Below are 21509 nucleotides of genomic sequence, written 5' to 3'. Positions count from 1 at the left end.
TACATGTTGAATTCTCCCTTCCAACAGTGCCGAATAAATACTGTAATAGATAAACCTTTGCTGCCACCCAGTGGATTTACAAAAGCATTACAGGCAGTAGAGCCTGCACCGGAGTAGCAGGAGGGTCTGAACATCACATTATTTTCAAAAGATAAAGACATCATTGTTTTAAGTACTGCTCCAGCAGAAAAAGTTCAAAAGCGGACACTAATAATAAGTAAGAATACATACATGTTGACTTAAGATCATCTTGCACAATGAAGACCGTGTACCTGGGTATTGTGTTGTTCCTGGCTGGTAAGTTGGCGAAGAGTATCTTCCAGCTGACTGGTCAGTGAGCTCCTGTCTCTGTGAGCTCTGTCTAGCTCTCCTTCCAATTCAGCGACATGCTGGGAGAGGCTGGACACCTGATACACAATATTAAATATGTCATCATGGAAAACTAAAAATGGCAGTGTTTGCTTTTTACAGCAACTATGATAGCTTGAAAAAGAACCTGCTACAGTACATGGATCCAATACAGTCAAGTGCAATAAATGTTGCATATATTATGATGTGTCTCATCAATCAAAAATATGTAATACATCTGCCAAACAATGCAAGTATTTCTCTGTGGTGGTTGTTAAACGTCATAGAAGTAGGAGTATATTTTTAGTTTACACATTACTATTCTAGTATAGTTCAGTATTTTAAAAGCAGCCAAAGCGGTGAATTGGAACTACATACACATAATTTAGTTGTCCAAGCACACAAAAAGTAAATTAGTAAGCTTTACTGTCTGTGCCAGCTCCTCTCTCTGTTTGCGGGCCTCAGCCCGGCCCTCCTCTCGGGCCTCAGCCAGTCTCTCCTTGAAGGCATGTGCTTCTCGTTCTAGTTGCTCCCGAAGTCGGGCCAGCTCCCTGGACAGCTGCTCACTCTGCACCTCCACCTGCATGCGTATAAACAGATACGGGAGGGGGGGAGCGGAGAGGGGGGTCTGTCAGAGGTCTGTCAGAGGTAACCAACCTGCACACAGTAGGTATAGTTCGCTTCTGTTTTACAGGACAACTCAAGAGGAATATTTTAGCGGAATAAAAGAGCTTTACAAATCAAAACATACAGTTTGAGACAACAACGCCGCTGAAAAATTGTTTCTCTGACCCTGGCTTTGTACAGATTTGCTTCTTCAGCCATCTCCACAGCCTGCTTCACTTGGAGACAGGCTGACCACTCCCTCTGTTGGGCCTCCTGCTGACTAGCTCGCACGGCACGCAGAGCCACCAGTAACTCATCGCGCTCCCTAAAAAATGAATAGACAGGAAAATGAACCACCAGCATTTAAAAAATAATTCTGTTTCTCGTTTTCTTTATATATGTAGTTTCCTTTTTTTCTATTTGTGTGCTACCACTGACTTTTTGAGTCTGTCAATAGTCTGGACATGCAGGTTTGTGTGAGTTCCAGCCAACACAGCTTCGTGCTGAGCACAGTTCAGACACAATCCTGCCACACGAGGAGCTCCATCAGCTCTCAGTGCATCTGCAGCCTGTTTCTCCCGGTGTCTCAGACGATCCTTCACCTCCTCACACTCCTTCTGACTGACTGACAGATCCTTCCTAAAGCCGGAAGGAAAAGGTGAAACAGAGAGAGGAAAAGGAAATGAGAATTGTTGAATTATAAAGAGTCACTGGGTATGCTGGCTTCACAGCTGGAGTACACTGACCTGAGGGAGATGACCTGAGCCTCCAAGCTTTCAATCTGGGCCTGGTAGATCACTTTAAATTGTTCCTAATAATCATAAACATGTTAAGAACAGACTATGCATGTACACTTGAAACACTATGAATTAGTCGATGGAATTAAAGAGGATGGGATGAGATTATGATTCTGTCACAATCTTCCATAGCAACTGTATGTTTGAGCAATATAAATGCAAAATCGAATGCAAAGCACAAGATGGAAAAAATATTTGATATTTCAACACGTCGTCAGAGCATTAGACTAACATGTCTTGACTGGAATAAATACTGTGATGATGTAGACATGTGATAAGATGCCTGAGACGAAACACTAAATAATAATAGGAGAGCAGAAAGTTAATCTATAATCCATACCAGTTCATTTTTCCATGTGCTGAGTTCTGATGTGTGCAGCATGCTGTGGTTGTTGGCTGCCAAACTCCCAGTCACCTGAAGAACACATCAGGACAGATTACACTTTTAAGAAATATTTAATTTTACAAGAAATTTTACACGAGGTAATCGTTATTTATGAGAGACAAAATGTGCTTTAATGATTTTGCAATGCATGCTAGATGTAACAATTTGACATACTTATTCTGAAGATAACACTGATATCTACACCATCAGTGAATGTATGTGGAGTAATGAGAATAGCGTTAACCAGTGTCAGAAACTTGAAAAAAACCTCAAATATTTCATCCTTTATTTCAGATCTTGTGATGTACATATCCTCGTAAATATGGTACGAATGTACATACATTTTGCAAAGCACCAACAAATATTTTCGCACACAAACACACATTACCATAGAGTTGTGGATTGTGTATTCTTTCAGTGATTCATCCATAGCTTTGGATTTGAGTTCTGAATGAAACTTCTCATTCTCCACCACTACCACTCTGATTCGCTGTTTCATCTCATGCAGCTCCTCCTGAACACGGAGAAGTGTATCAAAACACATCCAAACTGGCGCAACAGTAATACAGAAAAAGGTCTGCAAATATAAATGCACACAAACACATATTTGTGCTCATACCTTGCACAATTTGACTTCAGCTTCCAGGTGTTGGATGTAATCTGACTGGTTGTGAATCATTGGTACCAAATCCTGAAAAGCAGGCAAGTTGGACCGTCCCTCCTGCTGTACTCTCTAACAGAAGAAAGAAAAGACCGAAGCAAACACAACAGAATGGCAAGCAAAATATTAATATAATGGAAAAGTCTAAATGATTTACTACATTTAACTATGGAGAAATCGTACCGTAGCTTGTTAAATCTGTAAAGCGTGCTATTTAGGTTGAATGCATCTTAATATTCACCATGCAAAACTGCTTACTCTACCTTGGATGGAGACTGTTTCTTTGAAGTAGTGAGGGGAGAGGAAATGTCTCTGCCCTGCTTCAGCAGAAGGCTCTTCAGCTGATTAACTACAATGCCAAAAGACAAAGAAAAAAGCATGTGCACAGAAACAGGAAGCATTTCAATATAACTTTGCCTTTTGTCAGTCAACAAGATTATGAACAGGGAAATCTCGAGGTGGTGTATTATTAAGTCTTTGTCAGACAGTCATCCCACAGCTCATCACCTGCTTCGCTCTGTGTCTTTTGGCTCCATGCAGCCGTGTCCTCTTCGGCCACGTCGGCGAAGAGGCTGCCGTCTCTGCCTCTGGGCTCCTCCACCTCTTCTCCATCAGAGCTCAGCTGCTCCAAAGCACTGCTTAGCTGCTGTATGCTCTGGTTGGCCCGCTCTGAAAACAACATACACTCATGAACACCGGTCTCACACAGTATATTATTTCTGCGCTCCAACCATGACAGTTTAGTTGGCGTCTGTGAACTAAAAAACTTGCACTACCCGAATTAAAGAGAACAATTTGTGAAATCACTGGGATGTATAATAAGCTACTTTTCCATACACAATTAACCAAACACACAGTTGATGGATAGACAAGTTTTCACATTTAAAGTATTATTTATTGCTGAATGACATAAGATATAAATATCAACTTGGTGCAAAAACCAACATAGCAAAACAACAAATGGGTCTTTTCACAGCAGACATGTCGGCGTGTCACAGTAGGAAAGGGTTTCATTAGTGGTGGTGGCTGCATGGTATTCAGCTGGTTTTCTGCACAGTCATGGGTTACTGGGACCATCACGTTAAGATCACACCGTGGTGTCCTGGCAATTGTTTTGCAAGAATAGTAATACGTTGCAAGTCTAACATTAGCCGTCTGAAATGTATGCATAACATGTTAATATGTGTTTTAACATGCTAGACTGTGAACCAACAACAGGTGGCAGTGACAGGACTTTATCCAGCCGAGCCTCTTAGTGCTGGAGGAGTTAATGACATCCCGTAAAGGTAACTCTACGACATTAGTTTAGCCAAGTCGTGCATGTTAATGTTGACGGGAACTTTTAATACACCGCCGTGAGTGTGTTATATTTAGCTATCTGACAAGGTTAGCTTAACGGCTCTACCTTCAGCTGTTAGCACTTAGCTTTAATTAGCTAATCATTTAACTTACGTCTCAGCTCCTTTTGGTAAGCGCCCAGCTGCTGCGCGTCCTCCTCGTCTGAGTCAACCGGTTTCATTGATGTGTAACTGATGTTAAATTACGCTATACTACCAGCGGTAACTACACATGCTCTGCTGTTTACAACAACAGTAATGGGTTTCGATTCTCAACGATGGGGCGTTTGTTTTGGGCACCTGCGTGCACCGACAGACGTGTTCTTGTCTCCCACAATGTCGATACCTGTAAGACCGCCCCGATGCGTGTACCGCGAAAACTAAATAACCAAGGCGACCATCCGCTTACGGCTTCCCGCTTCCGTAAACATAGGCAGATGCCGGGAGTTGTAGTCATTGTTTGTAGTCACAATTCACATTTTTACGTATGCGCCCTCACGTGGTGGATATGGTGTATTGGAACTTCCTACACTACATTTATATTGCCTGAGCAGTGGTGGAATGTAACTACATTTACACATTTGGGGTAGGTCGACTTGGACTTTACTTGAGTATTTAAATTTGATGCTACTTTAAACTTTTACTTTACTCCAATTCAGAGAAAAATGTTGCACATTGTAACTACATCGCATCTGACATCCTTACATAGTAGTTACACTGTAGACTAAGATTTTAAGTAGGGACTTTATCGCCTAAACATAATAGTGCATCGTGTTTTGAACATAAAACATATTAAGCTAAACAAGAGTATAAACATTAGTTCAAATCCGCTCCAAAATGTTGAATTTAGACATTGAATTATATGACTTATGTGTTGTGCAAAAACCCACATATAAAATCACACATCTCTTCGGCCTCTGCAGTTTTCTGGCTGCTTCTACTTCACTGCTTTTTATACTCCAGACTTTAAACTCGTCTAATCTCAAACAGCAAGTTGGTGGAGATAAACATGGTGGTGAATATTGAGCTTATTATATTGTCTGAAAACATTGACTTTTGTAAATAATAATTCAACATAAACACACACCCAGGTCTGACTTTACATGTTTACAAAAAAACTGTAAATGATATTATTTTTTGTGCCTCCCTCTTAAGTGGAAGTTTAGTTAAGAATGTATTTGTCTAACTATTCAAAGAAAGGTAAAGCTAAGCTCAGCATGTCTTTATCCGTTAAAGGTACAAAACACATATAGAAACAGTCTTGAACAAATGTGTAATTAAACATCATTGAATATAATTACACAATTGTATACTTTGTAAAATTCTGGAGAGAAGTTATAATAATTGAGGATACATTAAAAAACTCTTAATATTTCTTTTGATATGGTTACCATAATATAACTATGTGATAAACAACGTAGTAAGTTTTAATATATAATTTGAATACATGCTAAAAGTAAGAGGGGTAAACCATATTTAATATGTGTTTGGGGGTTGCGGGGTGGGACTAACCAGAAATGAAAAGGGATAAAGTTGTATACAAATACCTTAAAACACTTGTTTGGTACAGAGTTGTGTGTATTTCATCACTCGACTCGCTGTAGCCTCAAAGTGGAAGTTCCAAGCAAAAATGACGCAGATGGGGGAGTTTCAAATCAGATAGTTATTAATTAATTAATATGTGTGTGTGTGTGTGTGTGTGAGATATTGTTCAGTGAAAGGGTGTATCTCATCGTCGATCTTTGTTGCCGCTAAAAAAAGGGTCAAACAAAGGTAACCATGGCTACAACCGCTTCCTATTGCACAATAACAGATATCTTCCTGTCAAACCAGAACCAAATGTACTTTACATTTTTGCAACATTTTTACTTTTCAACAGAAGAGGCAGTGTGTCAGACTTTTTTTCAGGACAATTGGGTCAATATTATTATATATACATATTATATTATTATATTATTGTCGAGGCCTCATGTCGAAATCTAGATGTATTACCTTTATGAGTATGTGAAGGATAGGAACACCCATCTCTAGTCCTCAAAGGCTGGGTTGGTCATTTTCTTCAAAATATATTTTTTGGGAAATTCTCAGTATCCTGAGAGCAATCAATGGAAGCTGCTTTTATTGGAAAAGAGTTGGCAACACTGGCCTTGTTTTTTCCAGTTGGATCGGTTTTTATTTCCAGCCTCCCCGTTCTCAAGATAACCAACCCGGCCTTTGACTTCAAACGTTACCGTATGTTGTAACAGACGTCACCTCCTTCCAAGGTGCATAGAGAAGGGAAATAATCTGAGGAGGTCAAAACTCCAGCAACTCTTGCAGTTTAAAGAACCTCTTTTTTACAAACGATGAATGTTCCACTAAAGTTGTTCTTTATGCTGTAAAAGTTGTCAAAGTTCTTCGACTTCATTCCAAATCACTGATTCCAAGCAAACTGAATTCTGTTCCAGACCTTTAGTCAGATCTAATACGTCTATTGCAGTGGCACACAGTTAATTCTATTGAACGCCAGTCGAGTTGTTTTATTTATAATTGTGCATACATTTGCCCTGTTGTGATACTGGTCTCTAGGCAACGCATCACAGCTCTGTACTTTGAATAGACGGCATTTCTCGTGACTGCATGCTGCTGCATATTCAATAAATCCGTCATCATCATTCAACCTAAGATCATTGTTCATGAAAAGTTGGGGTGCACCTCCATGACGTTTTGAGTTCTTATCTTATAACTAACATGTTTGCTTCGCACAAGTACTTGTATAGAGTCTGTATGGCCTATGCTTAACCGCAGCGTTTAGTGAAGCGCTCGCACGTCAAGCGGAAAAGGAGCCGTTACAAAGTGTTTGCATGCCGGGTATTTCCAGGGAACCACAGCAGCCACCCATCTGACTGTGCTGGCGGCTGCAGGTTGATGAGAAAGCCCACGCATACCCGTGCAGCCCCACACCTGTTTAATGTCACCTCTGCCCTGCCATGTGTAATTATAACATATTCCCCCACCTGTCACTGCCAGATCTCCCCTCGCTCCGAATCCCCCCCACTGCGCTCCTGAGTGAACTGTGTCTTTCCATGCCAGGGTAGGGGTTCCCTTTGCTTTGCTTTCTTTCTTAAAAGCACGACGGCCTAACGTAGGCCTAGAAAGAACTGAATAACGGCGGGGTAAAAAGCACCTAAAGAGAAGCCTCATCATTTGAACTTTTTTTTTGCATGGAAATGTGTAACAATGAGAAAATAAATAAGAACAAGGGAGGCGTAGAGAAGAAAAAGAGAAGAAGAGCTAACCCAGTTAAGCGTCTGAACCAGGCCTGAGCGATCAGTTATCTGATGACTTCTGCAGCGCCCACCGTCCTTCCTACACGGGCGACGTGTTTTTACCAGCAGGAGCAGAGTCACAACACACGGCATCAAGAGAGGAGAGAGATGCTGTAAGAGGGGTGCAGTGTGGACCCAAAGAGCACACATGTTTAAGTTGTGTAGCGCACACATGTTCCACACTCACACTCACACAACTGGAGACACAAGAACCACAGACACATTTCAGATTTCTTAATAAAAATAATTCATTTCAGGACGACATATGAATAATTATTGAATCACACAATACAGATATCTTGACATGAATAAATACTTAACAAATAAAACCAGGCTTTTTTTTGTGTTTGTTGTTCATACAATACCCTATTGTCGAAAAGGTCACATAGAGAAACTTCCACACAATTTGCATGTTTTGTTACACCTTCGGCTCCTAAAAGGTTGCTCTTCCTACTGTTGGAATGTCCCCGAGCGAGTCGGAGTACCATTCCTAAACGCCTCAGCAGCTTCGACAAGTCATGTGCAACTTATGTGATCTTCCTCCCGGTCGGACTCGGGTCCCGATGATTTTAATTGATTAAGGTTGGTCTAGAGGTGATTAAAGCACACAGAGATCTACGTACAGGCCGTCGACAGGTGGGCTGGCCCGACAGCTCCAGATACAGTTGAATGAAAAGGCAGACCGAGAGCCTGTTGGTCTCTGCGTTCCTAACTGAAGCCACAGATGGACATCTGCCCACAGCACAAGTGCAAGGGGAATAACCGCTCCAGATATTACATTTGAGATTGTTAGATAAATGTTTTACGCTCGAGGTTATTGCTGCAGATAAAAATGTCTTCGTATTTTTCGCTAAAACGAGACACTCGTGAAAAGATGGTGCCCATTTGGGGATTTTCCCACCTAGAGCTTGATTAACTCTAGTCTGTTGTCACACGGGGTTGGCGAAGTCTATTTGTGGCACTCCAGTTAGTTTAGAGTGTTACAGGCCAGCCATTTTTAAGGAGGTAACAACAACTGTTTGGCGGTATTATTTTTGGGGGCAGAAACAAAACCAAATATATCAAAATACATTAATAAAATAAAAAATCCCCCAAACAAACAAAAAAGAAATAAAAAATACAGGAATGTCAGTTTTGCGTATTCTAGATGCACACATGCGTGCGTTGTGTATGTGTGTGTGTGGGGAGGGAGGGGGTGTTTTGTTGGAGATGAGGCATCGGGTTGGAAGGTCCTACAATATGGACCAAGATCCATGTTCACAAAAGCATTTTATAGGTGGGAGCACTGATCCAGGATCAGGCTCCTCTGGTCCATAAAATTGTAATCACTACTTAAAGGCAAAACGCATCGAGGATCAGCCCCCGATACTGTGCTGCTGTAGCGGCAGCACAAAAACACATTCAGATGAACAAGATTAGCCAAAGCAGGCGATGGGGTTGCTCTTTGACATTTTTTTAATTGTCGCCTTGACACATCCAGTGGGGCGGAGCAGAGAGGAATGCATTTCTCTCTGGGTTTGTATACCTACATAAAACCTCAGGCTGGGTGGGGTGCATACAATCTCAGAGCTGCGTTTGCATGTGCAAATGTGTGTGTGTGTGTGTGTGTGTGTATATATATATGGTGGTAAGGTGGTTAATCACCCGTCATTATGTTCTCAGTTCTCTTAATTGTCGGCAATCCCCTTCTGACAGGACCGGAGCTACGACATTTGTGTGCGTGTGTGTAGCTATGTGTCGATGCATCTCTAGGTGCTTAGTTAAGTGGTCAGTAAACAGCAAAAACAACGTCCAAGGCAACAGATCTGTTTTGGAGGAAGGAGAGGGGCAATGAGAGGAAGGACAGGAGGAATAGAAAGAGGATGAATGAGTCCCGTCTCTACTGTGTTCTCCACCTTCATGTCGGCTACAATGGAGAGGCTTGTGTTTCTGTACATGAAGCACCAAAACCAGCAGGGGCCTGCCCTGTCCGCCTTGCACTGTGCAGACAAAAAGGTCTGTTCTCGCTTTCCATATCAACAATCTCATCACGCCATATCACAGATACGTAAAAAATACCGAGTTTAATTTGCCTCAAAATATAAACTGCTTTTCGACTGACAAATGGAAGAAAATTAAGTCATGATCATTTTTACAATATTGATTGCAAGAGCTTTTTTCTCGGCAAATCTTTAGTCTTTATTTGGAGGACGTACATGAGGGTTTTTCGAAGAACTAAGCTAAACAAATGGTGCATACCATTTAAATTTCGTTTCAAGCTTTGAAACACTTTGGCCCAGTGTGGCTCACTTCTGCTTCCTGCTTCCACAGATTTCTTGCCGGGCTTCCTCAACTACCGCATCCCTCCTTGGACGGGGCCAATGCTCGACAGACGGGCAGACAGACACACAGATGTGTTAAGACAGACAGACGGCGGGTAAAAATCCTTGGCTGTGGTCTAGAAAGCAATGTCAGATGCTTCTCGTTATGTCAACATACAATCATTTTTGTCCGGCACGATTCACGACGTACCTCTAAATACATATTGTACACAAGAGTAAAGTCAGTTGCTCTGACATGAAGCCAAACCTCTCACCGTGGACGTGCACAGAGCACATCAGATGATAATAATTGCACAAAGAGGTATTCTGGAGGTCATGTCAACAGCGAACACACACACACACACACACACATTCCCCCCCCCCCCCCCCAACCACATACACACACTCTCTCTCTTTCTCTCTCTCTTCACATTCTACACAGGGGGGGATGGGGGGGTGTTCGGTTTTCAGGCCATAAGGTTACTAGTTATTCACTAGCTAGTTAGTTAGTTGGTTAGTTAGTATCAGAGGTGCATTGACTGGCATGAGGCGCCAACAGCAGGGCAGCGGCTCGAGCGTGACAGCGATGTGTCGTCATCGTGGTTGTGCGTGTGGTCAGCCGCGGTAAATCTGCTTGAAGTGGTCACACTCGTTGCAGTAGCCCTGTTTCTCTGCGTTGGCGTAGTGGTCGCAGCCCTGCGTCCTGCACCGCTGCTTGGACTTTTCTTTAGGCGCCTGCGCCCGTCTGCCCGCCTCTCTGCCCTGGCCGCGTGTGTGGCACTCGGGGCAGAGGTCCGTGCAACCCGGGGACTCGTTGCTGCAGCCACTCCGTCGGCACTGGGTCTCGGTCTGGGTTTGAGTCTGGGTTTGGGTCTGGGTCTGGGATTGCTGTGAAGATCTTGGTTTGGCTGCTCGGTCACGCTTTATGAAGAGAGAAAGAGAGCAAGAAGAGAAAGGTCAACTTGGCAACTAAAAGGGCATCTGTGGACCAGCAGGATATTAAGAACCACCTACAAACGAAGGAAACAAACGACACACGGTATGGTAGACACCTACCATGACCAGAGGAGGCGAGTGTGGTGTGCGATGTGCCGCTTGGTTGAGCCGTGTGCTTTGCTCTTTGACGTAGCACTTGTCGCAGTAGCCCTCCAGCATTGCCTTGCCCACTGCACCGCACCCAGGCCCTCGACACCGAGAGGCGTTCTGGAAGCCTGCCTCCACGCCATGCCGGCTCTGGACCGGGGCGGGGGGAGGGGGAGGGGTCAGGTCTGAAACAGACAGTAGACAGCATGATTTGACGTTTGAGAGAAGTACAATTAAATATAAAACAACCATAATTCCTATAGTGCAAAACAAATGTACATTTTTTTTGAAACATTGACGAGCCCTGTTACGTGAAGGAAGTTTCAGGACTTACGGTGGTTGGTCTGATAGTCAACGTAGCAAATAGTGCAGAACCCCAAGTTCTCTGGCGTCCCAAAGAACTGGCAGCCGGATCTTTTACAAGGCCGGGCCAGAGGGGCTTGCCAGGCTGAGGTGTGCCCCGGGGTTAGAGTGGGGCACGGCCTCTCAGCGTCCCTGGCCTGGGTCCAAGCTGAAGACGAGGCCTCAGTCGTGGGGTTGTTCTGCTGCGGCTCTTCCCTCTCTGGAGGCTGCTGCCTCTGCATGCAGGGTGGACACAGGCCATTGAATATCCTGAACGCCTCCTGTCTGCACATGCTGCAGCGCTCGGTCTCGCGGCCGCCCCACTGGGTCCAGCCGGTGCCCTGGGCCGGGTGGGCGACTGTAGGGCCCCCATTGGGGCCTGGGAGTCCTGGAGCAGCTGTTCCGGCTCCGTGGGGTCCAAGGGTCTGCCTGGAGTTGAAGCAGCGCTCGCAAAGTCCATCATGCTCCACGCTCAGGGTAAAGAGGCAGCCGGGTGTCTTGCACTTCATGGCATGAGTTTCACTGTACAGGCTCAGGCTGGGAGCGGTTGGGGGTGCTGAACGGGGGCTGGATATCACCACCACTCTCCCAGACGTGGAGGATGGAGGGCTGCTGCCTCGGGCTCCTCTGAAGCTCACCTCTGTCTCTGATCCCCCAATCACTACCCCTCCCCCCTTGGTCTGCACGACCCCATCAATCCTTATTGCTCCACCGGTGGTGGCCTGTCGCTTCTCAAAGCACTCGTGGCAATGAGGCTGCGTGTCCACCGAGACGTAGAAGGTGCATCGCGGCGTGGCGCAGCGGATCTCGATGAGGGAGAGCTGGGAGAGGGAGAAGGGCGGCGGGCGCTGCGGCTGGGCGGCCCACGCCTGCTCCTTGTCCTCCTGCCAGCGCTGGTACTCGTGGTTGACGAGCTGCAGGTAGTCCTCCATCAGGTTCATGTCTTCGGGGAGGTTGCCCTCATCCAGCCTGGGGACAGACACAATGTGGTTCTTTAATTAATTGCACTTTTTGCGATTACATTTTTTCAGTTTCTAAGTTAATAGAGTTAATGCCATCAATTAGCTGATTAGGTTTGTAGAAGTTAATAAACCAGCTGTGTTACAATATCAATCTAAAAATTGTGCCTCTTCTTTCCTAAGTTGCAAAGTGCAAAACTACATTTGACAGTCAGGCCAGGACCAGGACTGGAATATAAATCATTTACTTTTTCTTCTTCCTTTGTGTCTCTTTATGGGGACAGAGTTTATCATATGCAAGTACCGTGCAGCATTGATGATCCGAGTGGTGTCATAGCCCACGCCTATGACGGGGATCTCTATCAGCAGCAGGTAGTCCTTGAGAAGCCTCTCTCTCTGTTGCTGTTCTTTCTCCATCAGGAAGTGAACCTTCAGCTCCTCAAAGCCCCCTCGTCCTGGGTTGATCAGCGATACTGCTCGGATCTCTGGCAAATACAGACCAAAATGTCACATGGACATAAAAACCAGAGCAACTCTTTGTCGTGTCAGCTCCATCACACCCGTCTCTTCTTGTTTCCTACCTGGGCCGCTGTCTTTGATGGTGATGAGGGGTGCAAAGTGCTGGGAGTCGTAGCCAAGAACGATTGGGTATTTGTAGCACTCTGTGGGCAGCCAGTGCAGTGGCAGATAAATCCCACCCACATTCAGAGGCGAGATGGAGGAGCCAGATTTCATACTCCTGACCACCTGGTCTGTTGAAAGAATAACGATTAAAGGATTACTACTGATCTAAAAGATAACTGTCCAAGTTTAATGTTTTTCGGACACATTTTATGGAATTTATTGTTGGCTTGTTTCGCAGTTAAATCAAACTTTTCAGCTTCTGGTAGAAGGTACAGGATATTTATTTTGATAGATTTTGATTAATAATGTTAGAAATGCTCCAGAAACATTTGATGAAAATTACAAAAGTGAATGGCAAGAAAAAGAAAAAAGAACATTAAAATGTCTGCTCTCTCCTTTGAAATTGATATCCTTGGCAATTTCATTGAGCGGAACAACATTTAAATAAAGTTTATACAAGTTTCTGCTTATTTAACCTCTAAATAATGCATTTAACACAATAGCCGCTCTACATCCACCAACCAAAATAGAGGGGAAATGATACAGTGAAGTCAAACACTAAGAGCAAAATGCTGAGGCATGTGGAAGGAGATACCCCGACCTTCTTTATGACTGAAAGACATGTTGAAACGAGACCGGCGGGTCTTCGATGGCTGACAAGGAAGCAATAAACATACACCCAGATGACAAAAAGTCCGTACCTGCGATGACGATGATGGGTCGGCGGAGAATGTTGGAGAGGACGAAGATGTGAATGTCCTCCAGAGAGTCAAACTGGAGGCCGTTGCTACCGGAGGCCGGAGACGCCATCCTCACAATCTTTTCCCACTCCTCCTCCCAGTTCTGAGACAGCAGACACACAAAGAGTGAGGATGGATGCACGTATGATTACACTTCTTACATTCCATAAAATAAGAAGGATGTATGCATATAACCTGGCTTGAACTATTGCATGAACACAACAAATATATTATGCTATATTCTTTTTTTGCAATTATGCAAAATACAATTTGACTGTCTCACGAGCACCAACTACGTGTGCAAAGTGGTGGAGAAGACCTTTGACCTAGACCTGATCTAATCTTCATACCATTGTGGTGTATCGTAGTCCGGTCTGTGTGAATTCCTGGGACTGGAGCAGCTCCGCCTGGAAGCGAGCTCTGAAGACGCTAGTGTCCGTCTCTTTTAAAACACCATGGAGGGCTTTCCGAAGCACCAGGTCCGTGTCCTGAACGCCCAGCATGTACTGAGAGGCCGCGTGGAGCAAACAGTTGCCATCTCCTATTGACACACACAGAGAAAAGGCAGGCAAGCACATACAAGGTTAGAACTGAGGGTGGTTGACTTTATACACAGGACGTAAACTAATACACTTGTTCAGGGACTCGTGCACAACAGAGAAACAGTGTGTTTGCGCATGCGCACACACAAGCGGAACTAAAGTCTGGGGATTTCCAGGCCGTCGGGTCAGTTGTCGCACTATCCGGTATCTAGACTATTATATGAAGCTCACATGTCTGGAACTGCAAACACCACAAACAAAGTGGGGCTTTTACCCTGCTGGCCCTCAATATACTTGAAATATGTCTTAGAAAAATATAATCCAGCTCCTTCGCTATCTTAATCTGCCCTGAAAATCGCATCCTCTATATTCTATAAACCGTCAGGGAGATAAAGAGTTTTCTAAAAGAGAATTTGTATGTGAACAGATTTGTATAAAGTCTCCGATGGCAATGTTGGGTTTTTTTCTCATTGTGAAACAGGAGAGTCCATGTTTGTCAACGTGTGCGGCTCTGAAAAGCCCTGTTGCCACACTAAACATAGGAATTCCCCTGTACTAACTTCTGCCTTGTGTGCGTGCACGTGTGTGTGTTCACTTCCTATGATCCTAACTCATCAATGCCTCTCAGCTGGTCCTGGACTTTCCACAGGGGTGTGGCTTGGACAGGATGGAATGTTATCTTTTTAACAACTGCTATCAACTCCCGATAAAGGCTGTGATTAACGAGTGCTGAGATAATATGTGGTACATGAGATGCAGTCGCTTTCAATCAACCGAGGGAATGTCCCACTCTACTTTGAGAAAAAAACCGGAAAAAAAACCATCACCTCTATTTCAGACGAGTTAGCTGTTGTTGCATGTTGGCGTTCTTGCAGCACTCTCAACACTCCAGTGAGAAAAGGCATCCTCAACTGCACCATCCTCAAAAAAGATACACCAGGCATACAAGAATAGGCACAAAGGCCAAAAACACGCATGGGTAATCAGCTCTTCCTGCGCACAAAATCACACAGACCTTTGACCTTTAATCGAGCTGCCTGACGAGTGACGACTAAAGATGAAAGCCGGTCTGCCGGTCACATCAGTCTAAATACAGACACTTCCTCTGTGGTGAGCTGGGAACACTTCCTGAAAACACACAAGCGTACGACCGGCCTTAATCCTCATCTGTTCCTCGTGCAGGTGACACCAACCACAAGGTTGCAAGGTGGTGCTTTCCAATGCGAATTTAGGTTTGTGGCACACACCAGCCACCCTCCCACTTAGTGTCCAAGATGTCTCGGGAGACTAAACCAACAGAATAAGTCCTTAGAAGCAAAAAAGTTCCTAATTTTGCTTCTGCTTTTATACTAAAAACTGGAAAAAAGATATAATGTGTTCTTATTAAACACTGTGGATACCACATTGAGAAAAGTAGTCTGTTCCTATAAGGGAGAACACTGTGGCGGTGTGTGTGTGTGTGTCCTCTTTGCTACTACAGCATGTAGACTCAGTGATTGTAGCTGAAGAAATCCTGCCCGTTGGGGACACATGACAGACATGGGATGCTGTTTGGGAAAAACCCTCAGATGCATCCTCGAAATTAAAGACAGAAGACGCACTGATTTTCAATAACGCGTGATGTCACTCAGTTGAAAGGTTGCATTAAAAACAGGAAAGCCCATGTGACCATATCATTTTTTATTGCCGGGGAATTAAAGCTTTATGAGGCTGTTTGGCTTTTATGATGTCATTTGTATTTCTTCTAAACTGGGGAATAAATTCAGGTTTATGGAAGATTGAAAGCTTGGGAGCTACTGGGTCCATTTTGGTCCCAGACGATGAGGAGACGGCTCTTATTGTCCTGGTATGACTGAGGAGATTGATTAATATGGCCTGCTCTGACTGGATGTTCCTTGACAGACTTTTGCTCTCTCAAGTACTCTCTCCGTATGTGTGTCTGTCTGCTGAACTCCAGTGACTCAGCAGCAGTCAGTCAGTCCTGTGTGTGTGTGTGTGTGTGTGTGAGAGAGTGTGTGAGTGAGAGAGTGAGACAGAGATAGAGAGAGTGTGTGTGTGTGTGTGTGTGTGTGTGTGTTGTCCTTCCTAGCTCAAAGTCACATCTGGGTCCTTCAGAGTTAGACGCTTTGGCTATTAAATTCTGTCTCATCTTTATGACATCATCTTCACAAGCCAGGAGGTTCTGTCCAGGTTACTGGCAGCAGAAGCCAGAAAAGTCAGGGGTCTTTCTGAAGAGGAACCATGTCTTGATGAATTACAGAAGTCCCTTTAATCATTACTAACTTACTATTAACACACACAACACACAGCAAGTTCCTCATCCATTCAGTAACTGTTCAAAGGGAATTCTGAGATGCAATAAAAACAGGAATTTCCCCAATGAACACATTGTATTAACTGCTTCCTATGAGAAATAAATAAAATAATTCCTCTTGAAACTCACAAACATGTAACTGAGCTTGATTTATGTTTCCGTCTTCTGTTGTGAATGCTATGGCTGATGTTTCCCTTCAAAAACTGTTTTTCCCTTCATCTAGAAAAAGACCATGAGTCTGATGTAAACACCAGATGTGTTAAGGTTACTGAAATATAGATACAGAGACAGCGAGAGTCAGTTGGATTTGGTCATATTTGCTTTAACAAGGCCCGGTGAGTCCTGACGCACAGCTGACTCAAAGACAGCGACATAAAGCGACAGCCAGACAGGTGGGGAACTAAAGGTAAAACTATGTGAGATGTTTAAGATCCACTGACATTAACACTCCTGCCACACACACACACACCTCTACACAGAAAAAGAAGGGACATACCCCTAAGGTTGTAAAAGAAAATCTGTGGATATAGTTATGTCTGAAAAGTAAATAACAGTCCTGCGAGTGATGCCAGAGAATTTCCCAGTAGACAGCGATGCTCAGACGTAATCAGGTCCGGGTCTGAATGTTTGCCGACCCGGGTGTGTTCCCGTGTTACTCACTTCCACGTAACAGAAAACATGACTTAGTAATCAATGGGCTGACTGAACTCCAACGCAGAGTAAAACCAAGAGGGGCTGCGAAATGAGTGGATGTGAAAGCGGAATCAAGTCCCTCCATTGTTGTCATTTACAGTAACCCTGCTTGTGAGTAATGACATCTCTGAATGTACATATCAAGTAGCCCTGACTCACGAACACGCACCTCCTCTATGAGTGAAAATTAAACAAAAGCGAAACGCATCCTCCGCCCAGAGAAATGAACATTGCTACTGTTCATGAAAGAAAGGAACAAAGGTTTGACATCAGCTCTGAGAACAATATGTTGAATTGCTTCTGTTGTTAAACTTTGTGTTAAAAGTCACAAGCTGCATTTTTTTAAACTCCCAACTTGTGACAAAAGGTCACCGAAACTCTCACAACTTCATGGCGCCTAAGTTAGAAAATCATACTTAGATTTAGTGGAGATCAGCAGATCTTTCTTACCATTGGTACGTAAGGGCACCATCTTCTTCACCTCCCGACACCAGTTGAGCTTCTTCTCCTGCTCCAATGAGACCTGCATGGCTCGGTCCAGGATGGCGGCCTGCACCACCTCCCTGAAGGCCTGCGGGAATTGGTTCATGGCAATCATCTCCAGCGTGTACCGGTGCATACCACGCAGGTGGTGCATGAGGCCGCTGCTGGCGGCCGGCTTCACCACGTCGTTGGGCACTCGCTGACGGATCTTCACCGCCTTCAGCAGGTTGGAGACAAACAGGAATTTGGGGAGGAAGTTCTGACCCTGCGACATGGCGGATGAGTGGCCAGGTGGATGGAAGGAGGGGAGGAAGAGGAACGAGGAGGAAAGGAGGAGGCACCAACCACCACTGACCCAGCAACGTGGAAACTGGATGGAGAGAAGGGGAGTGGGTTACTTCAAAGTACAGAAAAGAATAGACTGGTGGGAAATTTTCTGAAGAGATTCCCCTTCCATATTAATTATGACTTAAGGCACAGCTTAATTTACTGTTTGTTCGGGGAAACCACCCAACGCACAGGATCATCTCACTGCGATAAAGCTGGTGCTTTTTCACAGGAGATTCTGGCGGACCGAATGGAATAAACGTACACAAAGAAGTCTTTGTATTCTTGTTTGCTCTTTTAATTTTTCTTCTCGACTTAATGGTTTTTGAGTTCCCCCAAAGAGGGCGCCCCAGTGGGTTCAAAGACCTCCAACAATGAACGGGTGTTTTCCAGACTTGAACTGAAGGCCGCCCAGAGCTTCCCATGCTGCTGTGGAGGTCACACTGTCTTCCCAAAGACCCCCTTCCTCGTCAACACCTTCCTCCAGACGACATTAAGCCTGCATTAAGTCTTAATGTTTAAAATAGAGTGAGACGAAGAATTGTTTTAAAACATTGAATACCTGTGTGCCAGATACTATTCTCAATGCCAAATGTGTGAGGAAAATTAAAATGTCTTCACAAAAGTATGCCTGTTTAATGTTGTCTTAACACAAGCGGCTGTACAAGAATGTTGCCTTAAGTTAACAAAGTTTCCTGATTTGTTTGAAGGATGAACTAAACATTTATTAAAAAAACACTTGACGCTAACTTTCTGTGTTTGATGCAATATTTTGGTTGGTACTTAACATATTAACGGTTCAATACACAAACTAGCAGTAGGAGTATTTTCAGAAGAGTAGAGCAGTTATGTTTTACATGTAGGCTACCAGTCTTGAAATGTCACATTTCACCCATAAACGAAGAGTGTGTCAGCACATTTACAGTTCACGGGAAGTAGAAAGTGATGGTCAGCAAGTAGCCCTATAGTTTAGCTGAATTTTGTTTAGTGTTTGTTGTTGTTGTTGTACTCCCTCTCGTTAAAATGAACCGCTTTAGAAGACGCTGAGCAGGTTTAACAATCACAACACCTGAACACAATCACTAATCAGACAGCAGCAGGTGCAACAGCGGATTAGGCCACGCTAAAGGAGCTACTCGGTCACGTGATGGGACCAGAAGACGGACACCTGGATGTCCGCGAGCGTGTTGACACGAGCCATTAGTGGCTGTTTCTGGTGTGTTTGCGCCGCTGGAAGACTTTGGGGGGCAGACAGACAAGTGGTGGACGCTGCGGTTTAATAAACACAACAACAAAAGACTTTACTGACGTTAAAAGGCTTACGTAATTCCTATGACAACTACCTGTGAAACAATGTAGCGCTCAAACGCGTCAAACAGCGCCGGGTGTCGCTACATGTGTCGCGGCGCCGACGCCACATCGGGGCTGTTTAAATGCTCCGTTTATCCGCTCGAGGGTGACGTCTTTGTAAACAATGGCTGTCAAAGCCACTGTCGTGAGCGAGCTTTCACGTTTCCTCCACGTTCCCCAGAAACACGACCATAACGATGCTCAAGGCCCAGACGTAATGTAGCATGGCCACCAAGTCGCACCCCCTTTTGGTGAGAAATGTGGTCCACATGGGGAGGCACAGCTCGGGGAGGACGGGTGTCTTACCTGTGTAATATGTCGGGGGTAATAACAAAGCCCTCCCGGATGCTCAGGCTAGTCCTCTCTGAGCCCCTTCACTCAGCCTCACCGCTGCGGTCCTCGGCGCCATTCAACCTTCTCTTTCCTTCAGTATCGGATCTATTTTGGAGCCCTGGCAGCTCGCGAAGCCTTTCAAAGGAGTTAGACAGTCCGCTAATGATTTTTTAATTTTTTTTAAAAGGAAAAGGCACAAGTCAAGGGGATTTCCGCACGGGGACTTTCCGTCCACCCATTTTCTCTCTCTCTCTCTCTCTCACTCAGTCACAACCTGGGTTTGGTTACAGGTCTTTGCCGCTAGGGGGCACTCTATCTGTCTGACTCAATACTGGAAAGCATATCCCACCTACTGTGCATAAAGGAGCGTCAAATGCCGGAGACAGACGGGTCGCGTCATTTTCTATTTCATGAGACAGCCTTAGAAATAAACCACGAGCCTGCAACGAGACCCGCCTCTGCAAATCAGTAAGAAAAACGAAAGAAAATCGTATCACTGGACCATGAGTGGACTTTGAACGGCTTGGCGCGTGCACGTGTGCTTATTTGTATATGTATGTGTCACTTGTTGCCATGATGGTGTTTTACTGATTTCCTTGTTTGGAAGTTAAACAGACCTCCTGGTGCTCAGAAGGAATGTTCTGAGCACCAAGGGCCATGGCTGCAAGGTGAATTTAACTCATCTGTTTATCTATCATTCAAAAGTTGGTTAGTAAGTTAATTATCTCATTTCTATTGTCAGCTTTCAGCTTAAAAGACACCAACAAAATACAGTTGCAGTGCTGAAATATTTGTCTGTCAATAACTATTTATAGAACCACTATATATATATATTAGGGCTGTCAGCGTTAACGCGTTAATCTATGCGATTAATTAGGCCGCGTTAACGCACTAAAATATTTTAACGCAATTAACGCACCTTTGTTTACTTCCGGTGTTCGTTTAAAACAATTATTTCTCCGCGAAAATAAGGAGCAGAAATCAGTTTAAACTCGTGGATGAATCAGTCGGGTTTCCTCCTGCGCTCCTTCCTCCCGTCTCCCCCTCCGTAGGGGCGACGTGTCGGGTGACGCGGCGCGGAAAGAACTCGTCACACGAAACCTTCAACGTGATTGGTCAATCCGTTTGTCTGTCAACATTTTGGGGAAAAAACAACCAATGAACACTCAGTAAATCACAAAGGACCTCCCACCTCACAGGTGACGCTCATTAGCAGCCTGTCAGTCAGAGAGCAGAGAACAAAGCACCAGGACAACTGAGCCTGACTGAACGCACAAACAACGAAGGGAACAAGAAGCAAGAGGTCTCTTTGAGTTTTGAGCTGTTCTTGAAGCTTCAGCTTGGGCATGGCAAGATGTCGGAGTTATTTCCACAGTCGATGTGTGTTGTGTGCTGCATGCTGTTGTCTGCTGGGGAGAGCACAGGAGCATCCGGACACCAGCTTAGGTTAGGAAGACTGTTCTGGTCAGGGCTCATCCATCGGCTGCCTGCCAGCCTGGAACCTGGAGGAGAGGAGGAGGAAGAAGAGGAAATGGACAACCATATTGGACCTGGAACCACCACCCACCACCTCCACCAGGGACAGTTTCTCCTCTTTCTCCCTCACGCTCCCGCTGCCACAAGGAGAGATACAGGACAGGAGAACATTACGGCCAATATGAGGCTCCAAACAACAGTTCACCTTGCCAGATCACACCCTTCTTAATTTTTTTTTTTTTTTTTTTTTTTTATTTCTTGTTGTTGCTGTTGACTTGACTCGATTCCCTTGGGGATTAATAAAGTATATATCTATCTATCTATCTATCTATATAGAGAGCTGAGATTGTTCTGGAATGTTTGATGTAGAACACGTGGGTATGTGTCACATGCAAACGCCTTTAAAAAGTGAATTAACATTTTTTTGTAAAATGTATCAAATGAGCCCAGCCTCCAGAGGGTGAACGTGACACATGTGAATGTCAGTCAGTTAACAAGGCC

At 44.5% G+C, this 21509-nt stretch overlaps 2 protein-coding genes across 2 annotated transcripts in view; both read right to left on the bottom strand.

Moving 5' to 3' along the window:
• The window catches only part of sdccag8 (SHH signaling and ciliogenesis regulator sdccag8), a 43001-nt gene extending 38483 nt beyond the window's left edge, over positions 1 to 4518 (bottom strand). The window contains 11 exon segments of the mRNA XM_056434846.1: positions 273 to 407; positions 776 to 928; positions 1141 to 1279; positions 1393 to 1593; positions 1701 to 1765; positions 2092 to 2166; positions 2525 to 2650; positions 2756 to 2869; positions 3061 to 3146; positions 3305 to 3466; positions 4250 to 4518. Coding sequence (XP_056290821.1) covers positions 273 to 407; positions 776 to 928; positions 1141 to 1279; positions 1393 to 1593; positions 1701 to 1765; positions 2092 to 2166; positions 2525 to 2650; positions 2756 to 2869; positions 3061 to 3146; positions 3305 to 3466; positions 4250 to 4316 — 1323 coding nt within the window. The 5' untranslated portion in view covers positions 4317 to 4518.
• Positions 4519 to 7661: 3143 nt separating this feature from the next.
• On the bottom strand, positions 7662 to 19756 carry tnfaip3 (tumor necrosis factor, alpha-induced protein 3). Its single transcript, XM_056435972.1, has 9 exons — positions 19506 to 19756; positions 17490 to 17892; positions 13841 to 14031; positions 13452 to 13593; positions 12708 to 12878; positions 12431 to 12611; positions 11160 to 12136; positions 10799 to 11010; positions 7662 to 10663 (listed from the first exon to the last, which is right to left on the bottom strand). Exons 2-9 carry the CDS (start codon positions 17794 to 17796, stop codon positions 10358 to 10360), a joined length of 2487 nt encoding a protein of 828 aa, XP_056291947.1. The 5' UTR covers positions 17797 to 17892; positions 19506 to 19756; the 3' UTR covers positions 7662 to 10357.
• Positions 19757 to 21509: the final 1753 nt, after the last annotated feature.

Source organism: Pseudoliparis swirei, chromosome 17, assembly GCF_029220125.1.
Source record: "Pseudoliparis swirei isolate HS2019 ecotype Mariana Trench chromosome 17, NWPU_hadal_v1, whole genome shotgun sequence".
In the NCBI taxonomy this organism is placed as follows: Eukaryota; Metazoa; Chordata; class Actinopteri; order Perciformes; family Liparidae; genus Pseudoliparis; species Pseudoliparis swirei.
Note: the sequence above shows the minus strand (reverse complement) of the source record. Positions and strands in the feature narration are given on the sequence as shown.

Bases quoted from the DNA above. Each gene is read 5' to 3' on its own strand.
- tnfaip3 (XM_056435972.1), bottom strand. From the start codon at position 17,796: ATGTCGCAGGGTCAGAACTTCCTCCCCAAATTCCTGTTTGTCTCCAAC. The intron at 14,032-17,489 runs GTAAGAAAGATC...GTGTGTCAATAG, and splicing joins GGTGCCCTTACGTACCAATG to GAGATGGCAACTGTTTGCTC. The intron at 12,612-12,707 runs GTAGGAAACAAG...TGTATTTGCCAG, and splicing joins CATCAAAGACAGCGGCCCAG to AGATCCGAGCAGTATCGCTG.